This window comes from Oncorhynchus clarkii, unplaced genomic scaffold, assembly GCF_045791955.1.
Source record: "Oncorhynchus clarkii lewisi isolate Uvic-CL-2024 unplaced genomic scaffold, UVic_Ocla_1.0 unplaced_contig_13599_pilon_pilon, whole genome shotgun sequence".
NCBI lineage: Eukaryota > Metazoa > Chordata > Actinopteri > Salmoniformes > Salmonidae > Oncorhynchus > Oncorhynchus clarkii.
The window spans coordinates 49734-72500 of NW_027258313.1; the positions used below are offsets into that span (position 1 = coordinate 49734).

Sequence of the window (22767 nt, forward strand, 5' to 3'; positions counted from 1 at the left end):
CAGACTGGCAAACTGATAAAAGCGTGTGATACAAAAAAAAACTAAAAAGAAGAGGTTAACCAAAATGATAAGTGGAACGTTAAGTAAAGGAGTGATATGAGTAGAGAGGTCTGTGTTGAAATGTTAAGTAAATGAGTGATATGAGTAGAGAGGTCTGTGTTGAAATGTTAAGTAAATGAGTGATATGAGTAGAGAGGTCTGTGTTGAAATGTTAAGTAAAGGAGTGATATGAGTAGAGAGGTCTGTGTTGAAATGTTAAGTAAAGGAGTGATATGAGCAGAAAGGTCTGTGTTGAAATGTTAAGTAAAGGAGTGATATGAGCAGAAAGGTCTGTGTTGAAATGTTAAGTAAAGGAGTGATATGAGTAGAGGTCTGTGCTGAAATGTTAAGTAAAGGAGTGATATGAGTAGAGAGGTCTGTGTTGAAATGTTAAGTAAAGGAGTGATATGAGCAGAAAGGTCTGTGTTGAAATGTTAAGTAAAGGAGTGATATGAGTAGAGGTCTGTGTTGAAATGTTAAGTAAAGGAGTGATATGAGCAGAAAGGTGTTGAAATGTTAAGTAAAGGAGTGATATGAGTAGAGAGGTCTGTGTTGAAATGTTAAGTAAAGGAGTGATATGAGTAGAGAGGTCTGTGTTGAAATGTTAAGTAAAGGAGTGATATGAGCAGAAAGGTGTTGAAATGTTAAGTAAAGGAGTGATATGAGCAGAAAGGTCTGTGTTGAAATGTTAAGTAAAGAAGTGATATGAGCAGAGGTCTGTGTTGAAATGTTAAGTAAAGGAGTGATATGAGCAGAAAGGTCTGTGTTGAAATGTTAAGTAAAGGAGTGATATGAGCAGAAAGGTCTGTGTTGAAATGTTAAGTAAAGGAGTGATATGAGCAGAAAGGTCTGTGTTGAAATGTTAAGTAAAGGAGTGATATGAGCAGAAAGGTGTTGAAATGTTAAGTAAAGGAGTGATATGAGTAGAGAGGTCTGTGTTGAAATGTTAAGTAAAGGAGTGATATGAGCAGAAAGGTCTGTGTTGAAATGTTAAGTAAAGGAGTGATATGAGCAGAAAGGTCTGTGTTGAAATGTTAAGTAAAGGAGTGATATGAGTAGAGGTCTGTGTTGAAATGTTAAGTAAAGAAGTGATATGAGCAGAGGTCTGTGTTGAAATGTTAAGTAAAGGAGTGATATGAGCAGAAAGGTCTGTGTTGAAATGTTAAGTAAAGGAGTGATATGAGTAGAGAGGTCTGTGTTGAAATGTTAAGTAAAGGAGTGATATGAGTAGAGAGGTCTGTGTTGAAATGTTAAGTAAAGGAGTGATATGAGCAGAAAGGTCTGTGTTGAAATGTTAAGTAAAGGAGTGATATGAGCAGAAAGGTGTTGAAATGTTAAGTAAAGGAGTGATATGAGCAGAAAGGTCTGTGTTGAGATGTTAAGTAAAGGAGTGATATGAGCAGAAAGGTCTGTGTTGAAATGTTAAGTAAAGGAGTGATATGAGTAGAGGTCTGTGTTGAAATGTTAAGTAAAGGAGTGATATGAGTAGAGAGGTCTGTGTTGAAATGTTAAGTAAAGGAGTGATATGAGCAGAAAGGTCTGTGTTGAAATGTTAAGTAAAGGAGTGATATGAGCAGAAAGGTCTGTGTTGAAATGTTAAGTAAAGGAGTGATATGAGCAGAGAGGTCTGTGTTGAAATGTTAAGTAAAGGAGTGATATGAGCAGAAAGGTCTGTGTTGAGATGTTAAGTAAAGGAGTGATATGAGCAGAAAGGTCTGTGTTGAAATGTTAAGTAAAGGAGTGATATGAGCAGAGAGGTCTGTGTTGAAATGTTAAGTAAAGGAGTGATATGAGCAGAAAGGTCTGTGTTGAGATGTTAAGTAAAGGAGTGATATGAGCAGAAAGGTCTGTGTTGAAATGTTAAGTAAAGGAGTGATATGAGTAGAAAGGTCTGTGTTGAAATGTTAAGTAAAGGAGTGATATGAGTAGAGGTCTGTGTTGAGATGTTAAGTAAAGGAGTGATATGAGCAGAAAGGTCTGTGTTGAAATGTTAAGTAAAGGAGTGATATGAGTAGAGGTCTGTGTTGAAATGTTAAGTAAAGGAGTGATATGAGCAGAGGTCTGTGTTGAAATGTTAAGTAAAGGAGTGATATGAGTAGAGAGGTCTGTGTTGAAATGTTAAGTAAAGGAGTGATATGAGCAGAAAGGTCTGTGTTGAAATGTTAAGTAAAGGAGTGATATGAGTAGAGGTCTGTGTTGAAATGTTAAGTAAAGGAGTGATATGAGCAGAAAGGTCTGTGTTGAAATGTTAAGTAAAGGAGTGATATGAGTAGAGAGGTTTGTGTTGAAATGTTAAGTAAAGGAGTGATATGAGCAGAAAGGTCTGTGTTGAAATGTTAAGTAAAGGAGTGATATGAGTAGAGGTCTGTGTTGAAATGTTAAGTAAAGAAGTGATATGAGCAGAGGTCTGTGTTGAAATGTTAAGTAAAGGAGTGATATGAGCAGAAAGGTGTTGAGATGTTAAGTAAAGGAGTGATATGAGTAGAGAGGTCTATGTTGAAATGTTAAGTAAAGGAGTGATATGAGCAGAAAGGTGTTGAGATGTTAAGTAAAGGAGTGATATGAGTAGAGAGGTCTGTGTTGAAATGTTAAGTAAAGGAGTGATATGAGCAGAAAGGTGTTGAGATGTTAAGTAAAGGAGTGATATGAGTAGAGGTCTGTGTTGACCAGAAAGATATAAGTGGTTATGGAGTGTGATACTGTAGGACACCTTTACATCCCTCTCCCACATTCATGATCAAACACTTACTGCATTCCTGAACCGCCTCCATATTATTCTAACCATACAAAGCATAGAAGTCAATGTATGAAACAGAGATACTGCCCTTAACTGACCTCTGGTCAGTCTATGCAGCTCCACTGTGCTGTTCAGTGATATAGAAACCGCATTAAACTGATGTGCTGATAAGAGTGGAGTTGACGGGCTGGGGTTAGCATGGAGTTAGCGCCACACACACACACACACACACACACACACACACACACACACACACACACACACACACACACACACACACACACACACACACACACACACACACACACACACACACACACACACACACACACACACACACACACACACACACACAATGGAGGATGGAGCCATTGGAGTGTTTTATCAGGACGTCTTCAGGAAGAAGATATGATAGAGAAGATTAAAGTGACAGTCTAGTTCAGCTTGTGTGTTATTTCTGTTTGTGTATGTGTGTACGTGTGTAACCTGTGTTTGAATGTGTGTTATTTCTGTTTGTGTATGTGTGTACGTGTGTAACCTGTGTTTGAATGTGTGTTATTTCTGTTTGTACGTGTGTAACCTGTGTATGTATGTGTGTTTATTTCTGTTTGTGTGTACGTGTGTAACCTGTGTTTGTATGTGGGATTATTTATGTGTGTGTCTGTGTGTTACTGTGATCATTAGATCCATCACATTAGATATGCAGAGACCCAGGGCCGTGTGTGTACACGTGTGTATTAGCGGAGGAGGATCAGGTTGCCTCCTGACACTGATCTAAGATCAGTTCTTGTTTCCTACCCATAATGGTTAACATTAGGATTAGGGGAGGGTAAGCTGATTCTTGATCTGTGACTAAGGGCAACGTCAACCAGCAGCCGTATTAGCTCTATGTTAAACACTTTACCTTAAAGACATAAACAGACAGATAAACTACAGTCGCTGCTCTGTGGAACTCTCACAGTAATAAACAAAGACATGTAAAAAAAGTCTACATAGAAATCTCAGTATATCACAAACATATTATTTCTGTCTCTATATCTGTCTGTAGGAGTGCAGGTCTGTCAATTAGGGATTCAGTTCAGTTTGTGGTTCAGCGCATTGTTCCTCGGTGCTTCTCTGGAGAGTTCTGAGTCCCCCCTCCCTCTCTGTCTCCTCTCTCTGTGTCCCCCCTCCCTCTCTGTCTCCATCTCCTCTCTCTGAGTCCCTCTTTAGGCTGCAACTCAGGGGAGGAACACTAGAGGGAGACATACACTGCTAGGTGCGACTGTATGGGGCTGTTCTCATACATGCACAGTCATACAATACTGCAACAGGAGGGCATATCCCAACACATGTACACGCATGCTCGCTCAAACACACACACACCCTTCCTTCATATGAGTTCAACAGAGTTCATTTCAAAACTCAATGAAAAAAATATTTTCACACACCTTTACTTGAGAACGCATTTGCACACACACACACACGCACACGCACACGCACACGCACACGCACAGGTAAACACAAGTGATGAGTTTGCAGCGTTGGGGAGACTGCCTTGTCCATGGAAGTTCTCTCTGTGAGTCTCTCTCTCTCTTTAACAACATGTCTCTCCAGGAGCAGGTCTCTCTCTTTAAAACATCACCAGTCTCTCTTCATAAAAGTATGAGTCTCTCCTCCATTGAGTCCAAACATGTTCCCTCTCCCAGACACCATAGAAGGGCCCTGCTTCATCCCATTCAGCGTGCACTGTCCCTTCTGCCCTCCTCCTCTTCCCTCCTCTCACTCTCTCCGTCAGTGTGTGTGTGTGTGTGTGTGTGTGTGTGTGTGTGTGTGTGTAGGCGGCGGTCAGAAAATCTCAGGCAGCGTGACGTTGCGCAGCAGCCACTGTTGAGAGCGAGTGTGTGTACAGTCTCTGACGCTGGGCACCTGGCTGTCCTCCTCACTGGCCTTGTCCAGACACTGGTTACTATTGACGTGGATCAGGGTCAACTTCTACAGAGACAACAGACAGAGAAACAGACCTGGGTCAACTTCTATAGAGACAACAGACAGAGAAACAGACCTGGGTCAACTTCTACAGAGACAACAGACAGAGAAACAGACCAGGGTCAACTTTTACAGAGACAACAGACAGAGAAACAGACCTGAGTCAACTTCTACAGAGACAACAGACCAGGGTCAACTTCTACAGAGACAACAGACAGAGAAACAGACCTGAGTCAACTTCTACAGAGACAACAGAGAAACAGACCTGGGTCAACTTCTACAGAGACAACAGACAGAGAAACAGACCTGGGTCAACTTCTACAGAGACAACAGACAGAGAAACAGACCTGAGTCAACTTCTACAGACACAACAGAGAAACAGACCTGGGTCAACCTCTACAGAGACAACAGACAGAGAAACAGACCTGAGTCAACTCCTACAGAGACAACAGAGAAACAGACCTGGGTCAACTTCTACAGAGACAACAGACAGAGAAAAAGACCTGGGTCAACTTCTACAGAGACAACAGACAGAGAACCAGACCTGAGTCAACCTCTACAGAGACAACAGACAGAGAAACAGACCTGAGTCAACTTCTACAGAGACAACAGAGAAACAGACCTGGGTCAACTTCTACAGAGACAACAGACAGAGAAACAGACCTGGGTCAACTTCTACAGAGACAACAGACAGAGAAACAAACCTGGGTCAACTTCTACAGAGACAACAGACAGAGAAACAGACCTGGGTCAACTTCTACAGAGACAACAGACAGAGAAACAGACCTGAGTCAACTTCTACAGAGACAACAGAGAAACAGACCTGGGTCAACTTCTACAGAGACAACAGACAGAGAAACAGACCTGAGTCAACTCCTACAGAGACAACAGAGAAACAGACCTGGGTCAACTTCTACAGAGACAACAGACAGAGAAAAAAACCTGGGTCAACTTCTACAGAGACAACAGAGAAACAGACCTGGGTCAACCTCTACAGAGACAACAGACAGAGAAACAGACCTGAGTCAACTTCTACAGAGACAACAGACAGAGAAACAGACCTGAGTCAACTTCTACAGAGACAATAGAGAAACAGACCTGGGTCAACTTCTACAGAGACAACAGACAGAGAAACAGACCTGAGTCAACTCCTACAGAGACAACAGAGAAACAGACCTGGGTCAACTTCTACAGAGACAACAGACAGAGAAACAGACCTGGGTCAACTTCTACAGAGACAACAGACAGAGAAACAGATGTGGGTCAACTTCTACAGAGACAACAGACAGAGAAACAGACCTGGGTCAACTTCTACAGAGACAACAGACAGAGAAACAGACCTGGGTCAACTTCTACAGAGACTACAGACAGAGAAACAGACCTGGGTCAACTTCTACAGAGACAACAGACAGAGAAATAGACCTGGGTCAACTTCTACAGAGACAACAGACAGAGAAACAGACCTGGGTCAACTTCTACAGAGACAACAGACAGAGAAACAGACCTGGGTCAACTTCTACAGAGACAACAGACAGAGAAACAGACCTGGGTCAACTTCTACAGAGACGACAGACAGAGAAACAGACCTGAGTCAACTTCTACAGACACAACAGAGAAACAGACCTGGGTCAACTTCTACAGAGACAACAGACAGAGAAACAGACCTGGGTCAACTTCTACAGAGACAACAGACAGAGAAACAGACCTGAGTCAACGTCTACAGAGACAACAGACAGAGAAACAGACCTGAGTCAACTTCTACAGAGACAACAGACAGAGAAACAGACCTGGGTCAACTTCTACAGAGACGACAGACAGAGAAACAGACCTGGGTCAACTTCTACAGAGACAACAGACAGAGAAATAGACCTGGGTCAACTTCTACAGACACAACAGAGAAACAGACCTGGGTCAACTTCTACAGAGACAACAGACAGAGAAACAGACCTGGGTCAACTTCTACAGAGACAACAGACAGAGAAACAGACCTGGGTCAACTTCTACAGAGACAACAGACAGAGAAGCAGACCTGGGTCAACTTCTATATAGACAACAGACAGAGAAACAGACCTGGGTCAACTTCTACAGAGACAACAGACAGAGAAACAGACCTGGGTCAACTTCTACAGAGACGACAGACAGATAATTTTTTTTTTTTTTAAATAGCGACGCTCTTACCCAGATCAACTTACAGTTTAAAAGTGCATTCATCTTAAAGTAACTGTCCTGTGAAAATCTGACTTTTAAAAGTGAATATTCTGATAACTCATACCCATATGTTGTGGACTCATCCTATATTCATGTGGCCAAAGCATAAAATTAAAGGAAAAACACTTCAATCTGGTATGTCAAAAAGACAGTTTTAAAAAATGCTTGCTATTTCCTCATTGATGATGATGTCATCCTCCTGAGGATGCACTGGCCAATCAGCGATCTACTCGCGTGAATAATTTGAATGACTTGTATACGCCCACACCATTCAGTTGTTGGGGTAGGGCCACACCATTCCAATACAGAAAATCAGCTTTATATCATACTTCATAAATAAAAAATTGGAAGGAAAACTATATATTTCACTCATATTGTAATGAATTATATGACATATTTAATAGAAATGTGGAAACACTTGACAGTTACTTTAAGGTAGCTAGGTAAAACAACAACTAGCACACTCAGCAGGGTCAGTGGTAGTAAGAAAAGACAAGGAGGGGTTGTTTACTGTTGACAGACAGACATACCATGGGGTCATACTCCCAGAGCTGGTTTCCTTTGAGGTGATGACACTTGAGCATCATGACAGGACCGTTGAGTTTGGACACGTCTAGACACAGGTCATCTGTCCTTATCTCTTTATTGGCCGTGTAGCTGAACACCTACAGGGGACGACACACGGTCAGACGGGAAGACAAGAGACCTCTCTCTCTCTCTTATGTCATTCACATTGTATCTCTCTCCTCTGAGGTCAGAGAAGTTGCTCAGGTTAATGTCACTATGATAAACACCAAAGGTAATCTCATTACTGTTGTCCTGTCCTCAGTTGATCAGTTACGGTTTCCTCCCATGCCATGGCAGTTCTAGTTACCCGGTGTCCTCCCATGCTATGGCAGTTCTAGATACCTGGTTTCCTCCCATGCCATGGCAGTTCTAGTTACCTGGTTTCCTCCCATGCTATGGCAGTTCTAGTTACCTGGTTTCCTCCCATGCTATGGCAGTTCTAGTTACCCGGTGTCCTCCCATGCTATGGCAGTTCTAGTTACCTTGTTTCCTCCCATGCCATGGCACTTCTAGTTACCTGGTTTCCTCCCATGCCATGGCAGTTCCAGATACCTGGTTTCCTCCCATGCCATGGCAGTTCTAGTTACCTGGTTTCCTCCCATGCCATGGCAGTTCTAGTTACCTGGTTGCCTCCCATGCCATGGCAGTTCTAGTTACCTGGTTTCCTCCCATGCCATGGCAGTAGATACCTGGTTTCCTCCCATGCCATGGCAGTTCTAGTTACTTGGTTTCCTCCCATGCCATGGCAGTTCTAGATACCTGGTTTCCTCCCATGCCATGGCAGTTCTAGTTACCTAGTTTCCTCCCATGCCATGGCAGTTCTAGATACCTGGTTTCCTCCCATGCCATGGCAGTTCTAGATACCTGGTTTCCTTCCATGCCATGGCCAATCTAATTACCTGGTATCCTCCCATGCCATGGCTGTTCTAGTTACCTGGTTTCCTCCCATGCCATGGCAGTTCTAGATACCTGGTTTCCTCCCATGTTATGGCAGTTCTAGTTACCTGGTTTCCTCCCATGCCATGGCAGTTCTAGTTACCTGGTTTCCTCCCATGCCATGGCAGTTCTAGATACTTGGTTTGCGACTGTTATCTGGTTGCCTCCCATGTTATGGCAGTTCTAGTTACCTGGAATCCTCCTATGCCATGGCAGTTCTAGTTACCTGGTTGCCTCCCATGCCATGGCAGTTCTAGTTACCTGGTTTCCTCCCATGCCATGGCAGTTCTAGTTACCTAGTTTCCTCCCATGCCATGGCAGTTCTAGTTACCTGGTTTCCTCCCATGCCATGACAGTAGATACCTGGTTTCCTCCCATGCCATGGCAGTTCTAGATACCTGGTTTCCTCCCATGCCATGGCAGTTCTAGATACCTGGTTTCCTCCCATGCCATGGCAGTTCTAGTTACCTGGTTTCCTCCCATGCCATGACAGTTCTAGTTACCTGGTTTCCTCCCATGCCATGGCTGTTCTAATTACCTGGTTTCCTCCCATGCCATGGCTGTTCTAATTACCTGGTTTCCTCCCATGCCATGGCTGTTCTAATTACCTGGTTTCCTCCCATGCCATGGCAGTTCTAATTACCTGGTTTCCTCCCATGCCATGGCAGTTGAAGATGCCAACTTTCTCGTTCTCCTTCCGGGCCATGTTGTCCAGACACTGGTTAGTCTCCACGTTACGGATCTGACAGAACAACACACAGCCAACAATTATCACTGATTGAATGTGTGTGTGTTTAGTGTGTGTGTGTTGTATGTTCAGCGTGGGTGCACCTCTCCCAGTGAGTAGTAGTGTCGTGGTATCTGGGAGTCAGGATAGACGTTCTCCAGGTACCAGCTGAAAGGTTTACACTGCAGCTTCTGTCTCAGAGACGAGCGAGACGTGATGTCACCATAGTCCACCTTCGTCACACCTGAAACACAGTGTTTTCCATTAGCGTCAGCTGTCGGCTAATCAGCCGGTTACAGATTCATTTTTAGCCAGCTACATTTTCCACTTCATAATAACTAGGCTACTTTTCATTTAAAAGTTTCAGTTCGCTAGTCCATTGAGCCCTCCCCCGCTAGGATGAACGATATGCATCTTCTAGCGATCTATTTATAGGACAGGCGCCGGTCAGTCACAAAGTGAGTGATGACAGGGAAATTCAGCAGAGAGGAAGAGGCAAAGTGAGAGGTTTCACGCTCGCCAAAATCTGTCCAATGCTTTTCTATGGTCTTATTTTGGACCTAAGCTTGTCACCTGCCTTCCCATCTTTGGGACAACGACTCCCATTGGTAGGGAGGAGCCATGAGCATCTCGTCATTATATAGCCTACAGATTTCTGGTTGCAGTCGAATTTCTTTACACCTGTGGGAGAGAGCATGATTCTCGTGAATTTGCATATCCCATGTACTGTAACTGGTAACGACGTGTGGAAATCCATGACTTAGCCTAATTATTGTTTACTGACACAAAATCATTGATTTTCTTTTACGTTTCCCATAACCAGAGTCACGCCCTGACCATAGAGAGACATTATTTCTCTATGGTGTAGTAGGTCAGGGTGTGACTGGGGGTTGTTCTAGTTAGTTATTTCTATGTGGGGTTCTGGGTTATTATTTCTATGTTGGTGATTGGTATGATTCCCAATTAGAGGCAGCTGGTAATCGTTGTCTCTCATTGGGGATCATATTTAGGTAGCCTTTTTCCACCTGTGTTTTATGGGATATTGTTGTGTGTTTGTGCACCACGTAGTCACGTTTCATTGTTAGTTTATTGTTGTGTGTTTGTGCACCACGTAGTCACATTTCATTGTTAGTTTATTGTTGTGTGTTTGTGCACCACGTAGTCACATTTCATTGTTGGTTTATTGTTGTGTGTTTGTGCACCACGTAGTCACATTTCATTGTTAGTTTATTGTTGTGTGTTTGTGCACCACGTAGTCACATTTCATTGTTAGTTTATTGTTGTGTGTTTGTGCACCACGTAGTCACGTTTCGTTGTTAGTTTATTGGTTTGTTGTTGCTAAGTTTCACTATGAAATAATTCTGTGGAACTCAACATTCGCTGCGCCTTGATCCGTCTCTACAAACGAACGTGACAGCCAGCCACAGGGAGCGGCCTAGGCTATTTACTGTGTGCTGATTGACAACTGTACAGCAAGTGTTGACTAGTTTATAAAAAGTGTCAAACTGACTGAATAAATTCAATCTCCTACATCCCTTGCCATTCAACATGGTTATATGTCCATGTTGTCGCATCGTGGCAAGTCAACCTAAGGATTTCCTAGGTTTCCTTTCCTAGGATGTCGGGGCTTGCCAGACAGGGACGATAAAGTGAGTGACTCATCTCGTCAGTCTGTAGCCTACCGAATGGCATCGGAGAGACGTTCATTTGGCTCCCTAATTTGCATAGTTTGGCTTCCTAATGTTTGGCAATTATCTGCAGATAAATTATGAAAACATTCGATGAAGATGATGAATCATCACTGAAGGAACAATAGACAGTGGAGAGCCTCATTCTGGTCAAAATATGATAATTAGGCCCTCAAGAAACCCAGGCATTAAAACGGAATTCAACAATATTCACAAATGTATTGACCTTAAACTTCCCCCAAATTATCATAAGACAGGAACAGAATGCATCACTGATTCGTATTTCCTGCAACTATCTAAGTCAAGAGGCAACGAGAACGCCCCTGTCTGTTTCTGCAATGCACGAGTCTACCACTTTGTGTAACCGTTAGCGATGAAGCTAATGTCTTCTGGTAGATGGAAAGGCTCCCAAAAAACTCCTCAATGAAATGTTAACTACAAAGTAGCCTAGCTTCCCTGGCAGAATGATATCAGGGTTATTTCATCAACCCAGTGGGTGTTTGTTTCATCTACCATCATATGTGGCTATAAAAACCCTGCTCAACAACAGCCTCTTGCTAGCTGCACACTTGACTTAAAGGGTAAATACACCCCGAAAAGACAAGTATCAGATTTATCCCAGACCTCAGAAGTCTCCTGATGTGGTTTAAGCATTGTTCTGTATTTAGAACATCCAATGTGATTTTGAGAGTGAAAACGGGGAAAATGGAAACCTGGAAAAACAAAACCTTAAATATATTGTTCTAGATAAGGTGGGCTATTTACTTCATTTTTCTGTTTTAATAAAATACATCATTTGAAGAACAAATAATTGTGGCAATCCATATGTTGTAGTAAAAGTGTAAATACCACTTTAAATCAAGAGAACACTGGTTAAATGCTAAAAAAAGGTTTAATATTCTCCTACATAGAAAATAGTCCTGGTCATATAGGCATAGACCTAGACAACTAACAATACCAAAACAAGGAACAATACACTGAATTCATCCTTTTGTTGTCATTTCAATTGCAAAGTCATGTCTTTCTACATAAAACCGCAACACATTTTTTACAATCTGGGACATAAACTCGATAAAGTATTCAATATTTCCGCTGTGTATTTCAGATGGAATCAAGTTGTTACAATGTACCAGAGACCACCGAAATAGAGCTGCTTCGGCCTGGCTGGCTACTTTTCTATTTGACTGGCTAGTCTATGTAGTGGTGGAAAACACCCAACACACATCACCATGGTCACAATCACCAACTACCTAAAGGACTGGAAGAATCTTACAAACATGTTTCTCATAGTGTGTTTGATATTCTCTGGATTAGGGATTGTTATTACAGTAAGGGGAAGCAGTGAACACTAAACTTCCTGTTAGTGGAAGAGAGGTGAACCTTTGACCTTGTTCTCGCCTGTCCTCTACCTGATCTGTGCAGGGGTGTGTCTGTCAGTGGTGAGATGGCAAGGTTAATAGAGACTGTGTAGCGTGAAATTATTCTGCCCCCCCGTCGCCTCGCTCTGTCAGGTCACCATGGCAACATCACTTGTTAATGGGGGGCCTGGTTGGCCCTGTCCGGGGGTATAGTTGGATGGGACCACAGTGTCTCCCGACCCCTCCTATCTCAGCCTCCAGTAATTATGCTGCAATAGTTTATCGGGGGGCTAGGGTCAGTCTGTTATATCTGGAGAATTGTTCCTGTCTTATCCGGCATCTTGTGTGAACTTAAGTATGCTCCCTCTAATTCTCTCTCTCCCCCTTTCTCTCTCTCTCTCTTTCTCTTCTCTCAGAGGACCTGAGCCCTAGGACCATGCCTCAGGATTACCTGGTCTGATGACTCCTTGCTGTCCCCAGTTCACCTAGTCGTGCTGTTGCTCCAGTTTCAACTGTTCTGCCTGCGGAAATGGAACCCTGACCTGTTCACCGGACGTGCTACCTGTCCCAGACCTGCTGTTTTCGACTCTCTCTCTCTACCACACCTGCTGTCTTTAACTCTGAATGATCGGCTATGAAAAGCCAACTGACATTTACTCCCGAGGTGCTGACCTGTTGCACCCTCTACAACCACTGTGATTATTATTATTTGACCATGCTGGTCATCTATGAACATTTGAACAGCTTGGCCATGTTCTGTTATAATCTCCACCCGGCACAGCCAGAAGAGGACTGGCCTCCCCACATAGCCTGGTTCCCCTCTAGGTTTCTTCCTAGGTTCTGGCCTTTCTAGGGAGTTTTTCCTAGCCACCGTGCTTCTACATCTGCACTGCTTGCTGTTTGGGGTTTTAGGCTGGGTTTCTGTACAGCACTTTGTGACATCAGCTGATATAAAAAGGGCTTGATAAATACATTTGATTGATTGATTGGAGAATACATATCTGGCTTCTGTTTTGAAACAGCCCCCAGACACACAGCAACTCACCCCTCCCTCAGACTCACCAGGGGAGATGATGTAGAAGGCTTCTGTTTTGAAACAGCCCCCAGACACACAGCAACTCGCCCCTCCCTCAGACTCACCAGGGGAGATGATGTAGAAGGCTTCTGTTTTGAAACAGCCCCCAGACACACAGCAACTCGCCCCTCCCTCAGACTCACCAGGGGAGATGATGTAGAAGGCTTCTGTTTTGAAACAGCCCCCAGACACACAGCAACTCGCCCCTCCCTCAGACTCACCAGGGGAGATGATGTAGAAGGCTTTTGTTTTGAAACAGCCCCCAGACACACAGCAACTCGCCCCTCCCTCAGACTCACCAGGGGAGATGATGTAGAAGAAGTTTTTGAACTGGTCCATCCAGACCTCGGCCAGGCGTCTGTTGTTCTTATTGATGATCTGACCCGTTCCCCCTGGAAACGTGTAGGGCGTGGCCTTCCGGAACACGTGACCCACGTGAGAACACGTCACGATCTCCAACGTCCCCCCGCACTGCCAGATCTACAACACACCCGAAACACTCATGTTACAACTACATAACTACACAACCCTGTGTGTGTGTGTGTGTGTGTAGGTGCACATTTCTCTGGCTAGCTAAAGGAGAATTCCATCCAGCTACTATAGCAAGATACTTAGCAACACTAACAATACTTGTACCACCACACTTTCTCCCTCACCTCCAACTTTCCAAATGCCAGTTGTTTTTCGGTTACAGCTCATGAAGTGTGCTTCATCACCCGGCTTCTCACCTATCTTTTTGTCATCGTCCAGGGGACGCGCTGCTGTAACTGGCAAACTGCCTCTGCACCCTACTGCTGTCTTTCAGAGCGCCCTGATTCTGTAACTAGCACATTGGTTGTCTCTTCTCTCTGCATTCTGTTGTTATGTGAATGATTGGCTGAGCCTTGGACACAGACAGAGTTGCTCCAAACGTGCATCACTCGTTCGCTTACAAACCTGCATCGCTCGTTCGCTTACAGCCAGTAGTGATCCAAAGCTCCCCCTCCCAAACTTTTCTCATCTGATCTACACGATTCACGTAGGTCGCCTATTTTGGATTCAAAACGGTGAATTTCACCAAAAGTGAACTAGTTTGCATAGCTGGTGTGTGTGTGCTTGCATGCCCTGTGTATGTGTGCGTGTGTGTGTGCCCTGTGTATGTGTGTACTCACCCTAAAGGAGATCTCCAGGTTCTCTCCGCCCCAAATGTCCATACCTGCGTCATACGTCCCTATCTCTTGGAAATAATCTCTGTCTATAGAGAACAACCCACCGGCCATGGTAGGAGTCCTGGAGAGAGAGGGGAGAGGGAGAGAGAGAGAGAGAGAGAGAGAGAGGGGAGGGAGAGAGAGAGAGAGAGAGAGAGAGAGAGAGAGAGAGGGAGAGAGAGAGAGAGAGAGAGAGGGGAGGGAGAGTTTTGAGTTTTTATAAAACCTTTATTTTTTACTCAAGTGTTAACATAAATAATGACACACTGCCTTTTCAGAAATGAAACAACAAATGTAATTCCTAAACAAAAATAAATACATAACATATATTCAACTTATTTCATCAGCAAAAAATAATTTCCCCTCCTCTACAAAACAAAGCGCTCCTTCGTAGGCCCACTTCTCCTCAAATAATAGGAGATCTTTTACAGCTGAAAAGAACTCAAAATCTACTTTTATTCTTGCTTTCACTAAACCTTTAAAAACACATCTTACATCCTGCCCATATCCCGTTTCTATCTTATGTTTCCTACTCAGAAAAATTGACATCTTAGCTTGTCCCAAAATAAAATTTAACATTTGACATTTTCTTTTCTGTTGTTTACTATATTGAAACCCCAAAATAAAAACAGTGTTATTGAAAAACTCCCCTACAGCTTTAAACAAAGATTCCAACATTTCCAATAGCGGTTTTATCCTCTCACACTCCATAAAACAGTGAAAAATGGTTTCTCTTATATTACAAAAAGGACATCCATCTCTAACATCTGAGTTAATAACAGATACAAAAGCATTAACTGCAATGATGCCATGTAAAACCCTCCATTGCATATCACCAGTACCCTTTTGTAACGGTGGCTTGTACAGTGCTCTCCATGCTGGCTTTACCTTGTCATCAATGCCCAATTTTACCCTCCATGGAGTATCTTTTCTATTTTTCAATTTATCTTTATTCAACACCTTGACACACCCTCTATACAATTCCTTCCCATTCACCTCATCCAAACCCACCTCCTCCTACCCTCTCAAATCCAGCAATAACGCCTTTCTTTCTGACTCTGGGATATTTGGTGTAATCCCTAGTTTTGGAAATGAGATGTCTTCATCTTGCACCTTCTTCTTGTGGCTACTAAGCATACCCCATTCTTCCGCTGACAGAGCCTTCCTACAGCTCCCCAGCATTTGTCCGACAATCCTTTCCGACCTCATCCCCAAATGTTCTGCCACCCGTCTTCCATCCATTAAGGCGGGCCCAGCCATGGCCATTAACTGTCTTAAGGTGATGATTTTCCCCTTCACCAGAATCTTGGAGAAATGTGGAACAGCTGCAGTTGTACAATCCAGTCTTGCCCCATACACCAGAGGTTCCTCCAACAGCCAATGCACTGACTCCGCTGAAGTTCGTCTGGACACCTTCATTATGCTCCACACTCTGAGAAGGCCTCTGTAAAACGGAGGTACTCCCTCCCTAGAAATCTGGCTACTATCAACCAGAAATAAAGCCTTCTTTAAACCTAATCCTCCAACCCGCTGTAATATAAGACCTGCCACCCCTCTCCACACCACATTTTCCGGTCCATAAAGCAACCTTTGAATAAACTGAAACCGGAAAGCAGCAGCCCTACTAGCAAGATGTACAAGACCTTGTCCCCCCTCCTCTTTTGACAAATACAAAACACTTTGTGGAACCCAGTGATATTTATCCCAAAAGAAATCCACAATAATTGCCTGTATCTTAGCCAGAAGGCCAGATGGTGGTTCTAAAACTGACAACCGATGCCACAGTGCAGAGGCAATCACATTGTTAACTATAATAGTGCGCCCCCTATATGACATACGAGATAGTAACCAACGCCATTTCCTCATCCTCCCTTCCACCATTTCAACCACCCCACTCCAATTTTTTTCCATAGTCCCCTCATCTCCTAGGTACACTCCAAGATACTTAAAACCTCCCTTACACCATTCTAGCCCCCCTGGCAAAGCCATGATCCCTCCAGACCATTCTCCAATCTGTAAAGCACAACTCTTTTCCCAATTTACCTTTGCAGAGGATATTCCCCTAAAACGATCAACCATTAGACTCAAGCTATCCACCTCCGCTTGATTTTTCACTAGCACAACTACATCATCAGCATAGGCTGAAAGACGAATAGGAGGAATATCCTCTGAAAGGCACACCCCTGCAATGCGACTTCTAATGCTATTTAGTAGTGGCTCTATAGCAATAGCATATAACATCCCTGACATAGAACATCCCTGCCTAATACCTCTACACACTTTAAAAGGAGCACTCAAACCACCGTTAACTTTCAATACACTTTCAATGTCACCATATATCACCTTTATCATGGCAATAAAACCAGAGCTGAACCCAAACGCCTCAAACGTGTGCCATAAATATTGGTGTTCAACTCGGTCAAATGCCTTTTCCTGATCAATTGAAATTAGACCAGCATCCAACCCAATAGCCCTAGAGACGTCCAAAAAATCACGAATCAGAGAAATGTTATCCCCTATCTGCCTGCCAGGAACACAGTAGGACTGATCCGTATGTATGATTTGCCCCATCACCTCCCTCAGCCTGTTGGACAAAGCCTTTGACAATATCTTATAATCAGTACACAATAAAGCCACCGGCCTCCAGTTCTTCACCTCCCTCAGGTCACCCTTTTTAGGCAGTAGGGTGAGGACAGCCCTTCTGCAGCTTATTGGTAGTAACCCTCCGGTTAAACTATCATTAGCTACTTCTAACCAATCCTCTCCCAACATATCCCAAAAAGACTTAAAAAAGTCAACGGGAAGCCCATCAATGCCTGGTGCCCTTCCATTTTCCATGCCTTTTAATGCAGTGTATAAATCCTGCAAAGACAATGGTTGCTCAAGCTCAACCTGAGCTTCTACAGGCACCTTTGGGAGCCCATCAAAGAACTGCTGTGTCACTGTTTTGTCCTCTTTGTACTCACACTTGTAGAGCTCAGCATAGAACTCTACTGCCCTCTTTCTAATTTCACTAGGGCTAGTGAGCTCTTGTCCAACAGCTGATTTGAGACAATGAATAATTTTTCTTTGTCCATTCTTTTTCTCTAAACCAAAGAAAAATTTGGATGAGGCATCCATTTCAGATATGCCCTGAAATTTACTTCTCACCAGTGCCCCCTGTGCTCTGATACCCAGCAGATCTGCCAATGCAGCTTTTCTCCTCTTGAGGGCCTGAGTATGGCCTCGATCTCCTGTGGTCTCAACCAACGTCATGAGTTCCACTATTTCAATCTCTAGGGCTTTCATTGATCTGGTGATATCCTTGGTGACATTCCTCGTGCATTGATTACAAAATTGTTGAATCTGGATTTTCCCTATATCCCACCATTGTTGAAGGGATACAAAACTGTCCTTTTGAGACCTCCACCTCTCCAAAAAAAAACTGAAACAGTTCCTGAAGTGAGCATCACTCAATAAAGTTATATTAAAATGCCAGTATGCGCTTTTAGGTTTTACATCGTTAATGAACACCACCTCTGTTATTAAACAATGATCAGAAAATCCCACTGGAGTTATCACACTTGATTTACAGACCTGAGATTGATGCTCAAAAACATAAAACCTATCTAACCTGGCCATAGAGATGATGTTCTCTCTCACATGCGCCCAGGTGTACTGCCTTGTTCCTCCATGTTGACTCCGCCAAATATCACACAGTTCATTTGTTACAATAAGGCGTTTTAAAAACGTCCTTGAGGCTATATGAGGTTCTTGGTGATTTCTATCTAAATCGCTAACTGTGCAGTTAAAATCCCCAGCAATAAACAAATAATCTTCTTTGTTACATTTCTCAATGGTATTTGATAATGTCTCTAAAAAACATACCCTCTCAACTGTCACCACTGGGGCATATACATTTATCAGACACATATTTATGTTTTCATACCTTGCTCTAACTTTTAATAACCTCCCCTCAACTACCTCTTCAACCTCATATGACAAAGGCAAAAACCCTTTTGAGAACAAGATAACCACACCCCCACTTTTTGAGTTTTTATGACTACACACCACTGCCCCCCCCCACTCCTGTTGCCACATAACTTCATTTTCCAAATTACTATGCGTTTCTTGTAGAAAAATTATGTCACTTCCCTTTCCCCTCATTAACTCATACACCATGGCTCTTTTTTTAACATCTCTTGCCCCATTTACGTTTAAAGAAGAGATCTTAAAACTGCTCATGGATAAGAAAAAAATACAGAGGAAGATACAGCCACCACATCTCTTTACAGAGTTAAAACTGCAACTGAACTCTTTCATTTTCTTTAGAATTTGCATCACTTATTACTCTCGTGACCACTTTCTTGAGTCTAGCAATTTCAGGGCTTTTCAAACCTCCCCCTGTAATTTTTGACATCAGAAACTTTGCTGATTCAATAAACAATTCACGTTCAGGGAAAAAATCAGTTACATTGTAATCCTGCATATATTTCTTCCCTTTTGTCAACTTCAGAAATTGACGTATCTTCTCGATCCCATACCTCCCTTCCACCCCATCTATCTCACTATATTGTTGTGACGCGTCAGATGACTCTCGCTATCCTCCCCAGAAGAAAACCCCATCTCTACAACCTGTTCATCTTCACCTGATTTATCCATCTCTACCTTTCTCTTAGAATTAGACCCTTAACCACCCCTTAAATTCTTCCTTTTACTCCTCGGTATTTTGAAAACATCCGCTTCCTTTTCCGTTATTTCAATCTCCTCTTGACCTCCAATTTCATTTTCCAGCACCACCTCAGCGACGGCAGTCGCAATCTCACCTACTGTTTCCCCTCCCTCTTTGTTCTGATCTACCACAATTGCCCCCGTATCCACAATGCCTTCCTCTCCTACTTTTCCAACCACATCTGCCCACCTTCTCTCTTCCCCTACACCTGTAGTATTTTCATCCCTTCGCTGTGGTACGTTAGTTGCACCCGCACCAAAGCTACTACCAGGCTCAGCGCGCTCATTCTCTGGACAATTACGCACCAAATGCCCCTCTCTTCCACATCCAAAACATTTCATTGATTCAGTAGATGCATAGAAGACATAATCAAATCCATCAATCTTAAAACTAAACGCTAAATTCAGTTCATCTCCTTCCTTTTTTAAAATCATATGCACTTGTCTCCTATGAGACACGACATGTTTCAACAACGGAGATTTGCATCCAAAAAGAACCTTCTTTATTGTAGATACGATTTGACCATGGCGAGATAACTCTCGCTCTAACACTTCATCTCTAACAAATGGTGGCACGTTAGAAAGCATAACTTTCTTCGCAGGATTCATAAGCGGAAATACCGGCGTCTGTGTCTCCCGCAACACAACACCCCTCTCAACTATCTTATTCACCTTTTCAATTGAATCTAAGAATATCACTACAGCGCTATTCATCCTTGAGGCTGATTTGATGCTATCATACCCAATGATAGCACCCACAGCCAAGCTACATTCTTCCACTGAACACCCAGCCGCAGCAGGAATTTTTACTCCATGCCTCCGACTAAGTTTTTCAAACTCTACATTTCCGCGAGTGGCCATTGCAACCAGCCCCACCCGCTGGTTGTGCCCTCGCGAAAAACCAACCTCAAAGATCCCACCACCCCTATACGTGCTTAGTGATAGTTAAACAATATACCCTTAAAACAACTAAACTAATCAATATATATATATGTACATACCAAAACCCAATAGAGTGAAAAGAAATTCCATTCGCTCTCACAAACACTCTGCTTGACGACTCACTCCCAGCATGCACTCCGACGAGAGAGAAAGAGAGAGAGAGGGGAGGGAGAGAGAGAGAGGGGGAGAGAGTGGAGGGAGAGAGAGAGTGGAGAGAGAGAGAGAGAGAGAGAGAGAGAGAGAGAGAGGGGAGGGAGAGAGAGAGAGGGGAGAGTAGTGGAGGGAGAGAGTGGAGGGAGAGAGAGAGAGGGAGCGAGAGGGGAGGGGAGTGGAGAGAGAGAGGAGAGGGAGGTGGGTGGGAGCAAGGGGGGAGATAGGGTGGGGAGAGGGGGAGAGAGAAGAAAAGTCACTCAAATACATTCTGGTTTCATGTTTGCGACAGAGATCACAAGTTTGTCCGTAGAGATGGTATCTTCAGAGGCACAAAACATCAAGTCGACCTCCAGAGATAGTTGTTTTTTCCTGTTTTTCCATCTCAATACAATTCAATTCAATGTAAGGGCTTTATTGGCATGGGAAACATTAGTTGACATTGCCTAAGCAAGAAATATCTCTCTCCCTGTCAGTCTCTCAGAAGGAGGGATATACAGTGGCAGGAATAAGTATGTGAACCCTTTGGAATTACCTGGATTTCTGCATAAATTGATCATCAAATTTGATCTGACCTTCATCTGAGATCAAATCACTACAATAGACACAAACAGTGTGCTTAAACTAATAACACATAAATGATTGTATTTTTCTTGTCTATATTGAATACATAATAAAATATTCACAGTGTAGGTTGGGAAAAGTATGTGAACCCCTAGGCTAATGACTTCTCCAAAAGCTAACCTGGAGTCCAATCAATGATATGAGATTAGAGATGTTGGTTAGAGTTGCCCTCCCCTATACAAAACACTCACAACATTTGAGTTTGCTATTCACAAGAAACATTGCCTGATGTGAATCATGCCTCGAACAAAAGAGATACACAGAAAAACACCTCAGCAGAGCAGACAGGGAAACAGAAAAACACCTCGGCTGATATTAGCTGGCTAAAGATATTAGCTGGCTAAACTCAATAACATGTTGTTTTACTGAAACTACTTTACCCAGGTCACCTCACAAATAGACCTGTCTCTTTCCCTGTGTTGTGATGGAAACGGGACCTCTGAATGTGCCTCTGATAGTCCCAGTTGGACTGGTGGGGAACATGAACAGGAAGAGGTGATGAGGGACAAGCGAAAACAAACCCTGGGTTTTAATTCCTGAATGTTCCCAGAGTTTCCCCATCCTCAACTACACAGGAACACAGCAACACGGCTACACCACACTGAGCTCATGTATTTGACTGAAAACAGAACTTATAACTAAGTCCCAGCTATGCCACTATTACTAGTCTATTACATTTAGATTCAGTAGAGTGTTAGAAGCAGGGATGATATCCTCACTGACTGGAGCCGAGGAGAGTCTACGTCCCAGTCTCTATGCCAGCGCTGTAGATGGGTAGTGTGTCCTACCTACCGGACGGGCAGAGTGCGGTCTCCCTTGCGGCGGTCCATCTCTCTCTGGGGTACAGGGTACCAGCGGAAGTTCAGCTTCCAGTTGAAGCCTCCGTAGGTCATGTCAGAACCAGCCATGTACTCAAACGTGTCATCACTGATCACGTCGATGATGGGACACACCACCGTTTTCCTGCAACACATATTCCCACACCGCCATATCAGAAGACCTTTAGACCCACAATGACAAAGTGTTGAGTAGATGCTTGGACTTGTGAGTCCTAATCATTTCAATCACTTCTAATATCCAGAATATCTGCAGACCTCTACTGTGTTGACAACAGCAGTTACTAGTGTCTGGTGTTGCACCTGCCACTACTATCATGCTGTGTGTATACACACACACACACACACACACACACACACACACACACACACACACACACACACACACACACACACACACACACACACACACACACACACACACACACACACACACACACACACACACAGCCTGCCAGTCACTAGACAAACGTCAATCAACACACACACACAGCCTGCCAGTCACTAGACAAACGTCAATCAACAGTAGGTAGGTAGTTCCTTAAATGAAGTATCCTTTAATAATAGACCACATGGAAAACTCAAAACATTATTTTTTAAATATGAATTAAGACATGTTAAATGTCTCTCTGTGACTTCTAGGATGATTTAACCCACTTAACCCCAACATTTATCCAAGTTGAAATGTTTTATTGACACCAGTCATGAGAAACACACAATGGTAGAGTTTACAGACCATGGGCTGAGCAACCCTTCCTCCATAAGAAGACATACAGAGGGGTAGAAAGATAGAAGCTGGAGTACGCTGGGAGAAAAATGGGTTCAGACCCTTCCTCCATAAGAAGACATACAGAGGGGTAGAAAGATAGAAGCTGGAGTACGCTGGGAGAAAAATGGGTTCAGACCCTTCCTCCATCCTCCCTCCATAAGAAGACATACAGAGGGGTAGAAAGATAGAAGCTGGAGTACGCTGGGAGAAAAATGGGTTCAGACCCTTCCTCCATCCTCCCTCCAT

At 43.4% G+C, this 22767-nt stretch overlaps 1 protein-coding gene and 1 long non-coding RNA gene across 3 annotated transcripts in view; one reads left to right on the forward strand and one right to left on the reverse strand.

The window, feature by feature from the left end:
• The first annotated feature begins 331 nt into the window (after nucleotides 1-331).
• Nucleotides 332-2527, forward strand: LOC139396610 (uncharacterized). Of its 2 annotated transcripts, XR_011630794.1 has the most exons (4): nucleotides 332-798; nucleotides 1101-1274; nucleotides 1319-1402; nucleotides 2489-2527. It is a non-coding gene; the product is annotated as an uncharacterized lncRNA (long non-coding RNA). The 2 variants fall into 2 exon arrangements; XR_011630793.1 differs by having other exon boundaries at nucleotides 1101-1402.
• Nucleotides 2528-2769: 242 nt separating this feature from the next.
• Nucleotides 2770-22767, reverse strand: part of LOC139396609 (polypeptide N-acetylgalactosaminyltransferase 1) — a 24345-nt gene continuing 4347 nt past the window's right edge. Inside the window, exons 4-10 of the mRNA XM_071143566.1 lie at nucleotides 21709-21879; nucleotides 14455-14572; nucleotides 13603-13783; nucleotides 9287-9426; nucleotides 9099-9197; nucleotides 7483-7617; nucleotides 2770-4750 (exon numbers count right to left, since the gene is read on the reverse strand). Of these exons, the coding sequence (XP_070999667.1) occupies nucleotides 4604-4750; nucleotides 7483-7617; nucleotides 9099-9197; nucleotides 9287-9426; nucleotides 13603-13783; nucleotides 14455-14572; nucleotides 21709-21879 (991 nt within the window). The 3' untranslated portion in view covers nucleotides 2770-4603. The remainder of the gene's footprint in view (nucleotides 4751-7482; nucleotides 7618-9098; nucleotides 9198-9286; nucleotides 9427-13602; nucleotides 13784-14454; nucleotides 14573-21708; nucleotides 21880-22767) is intronic.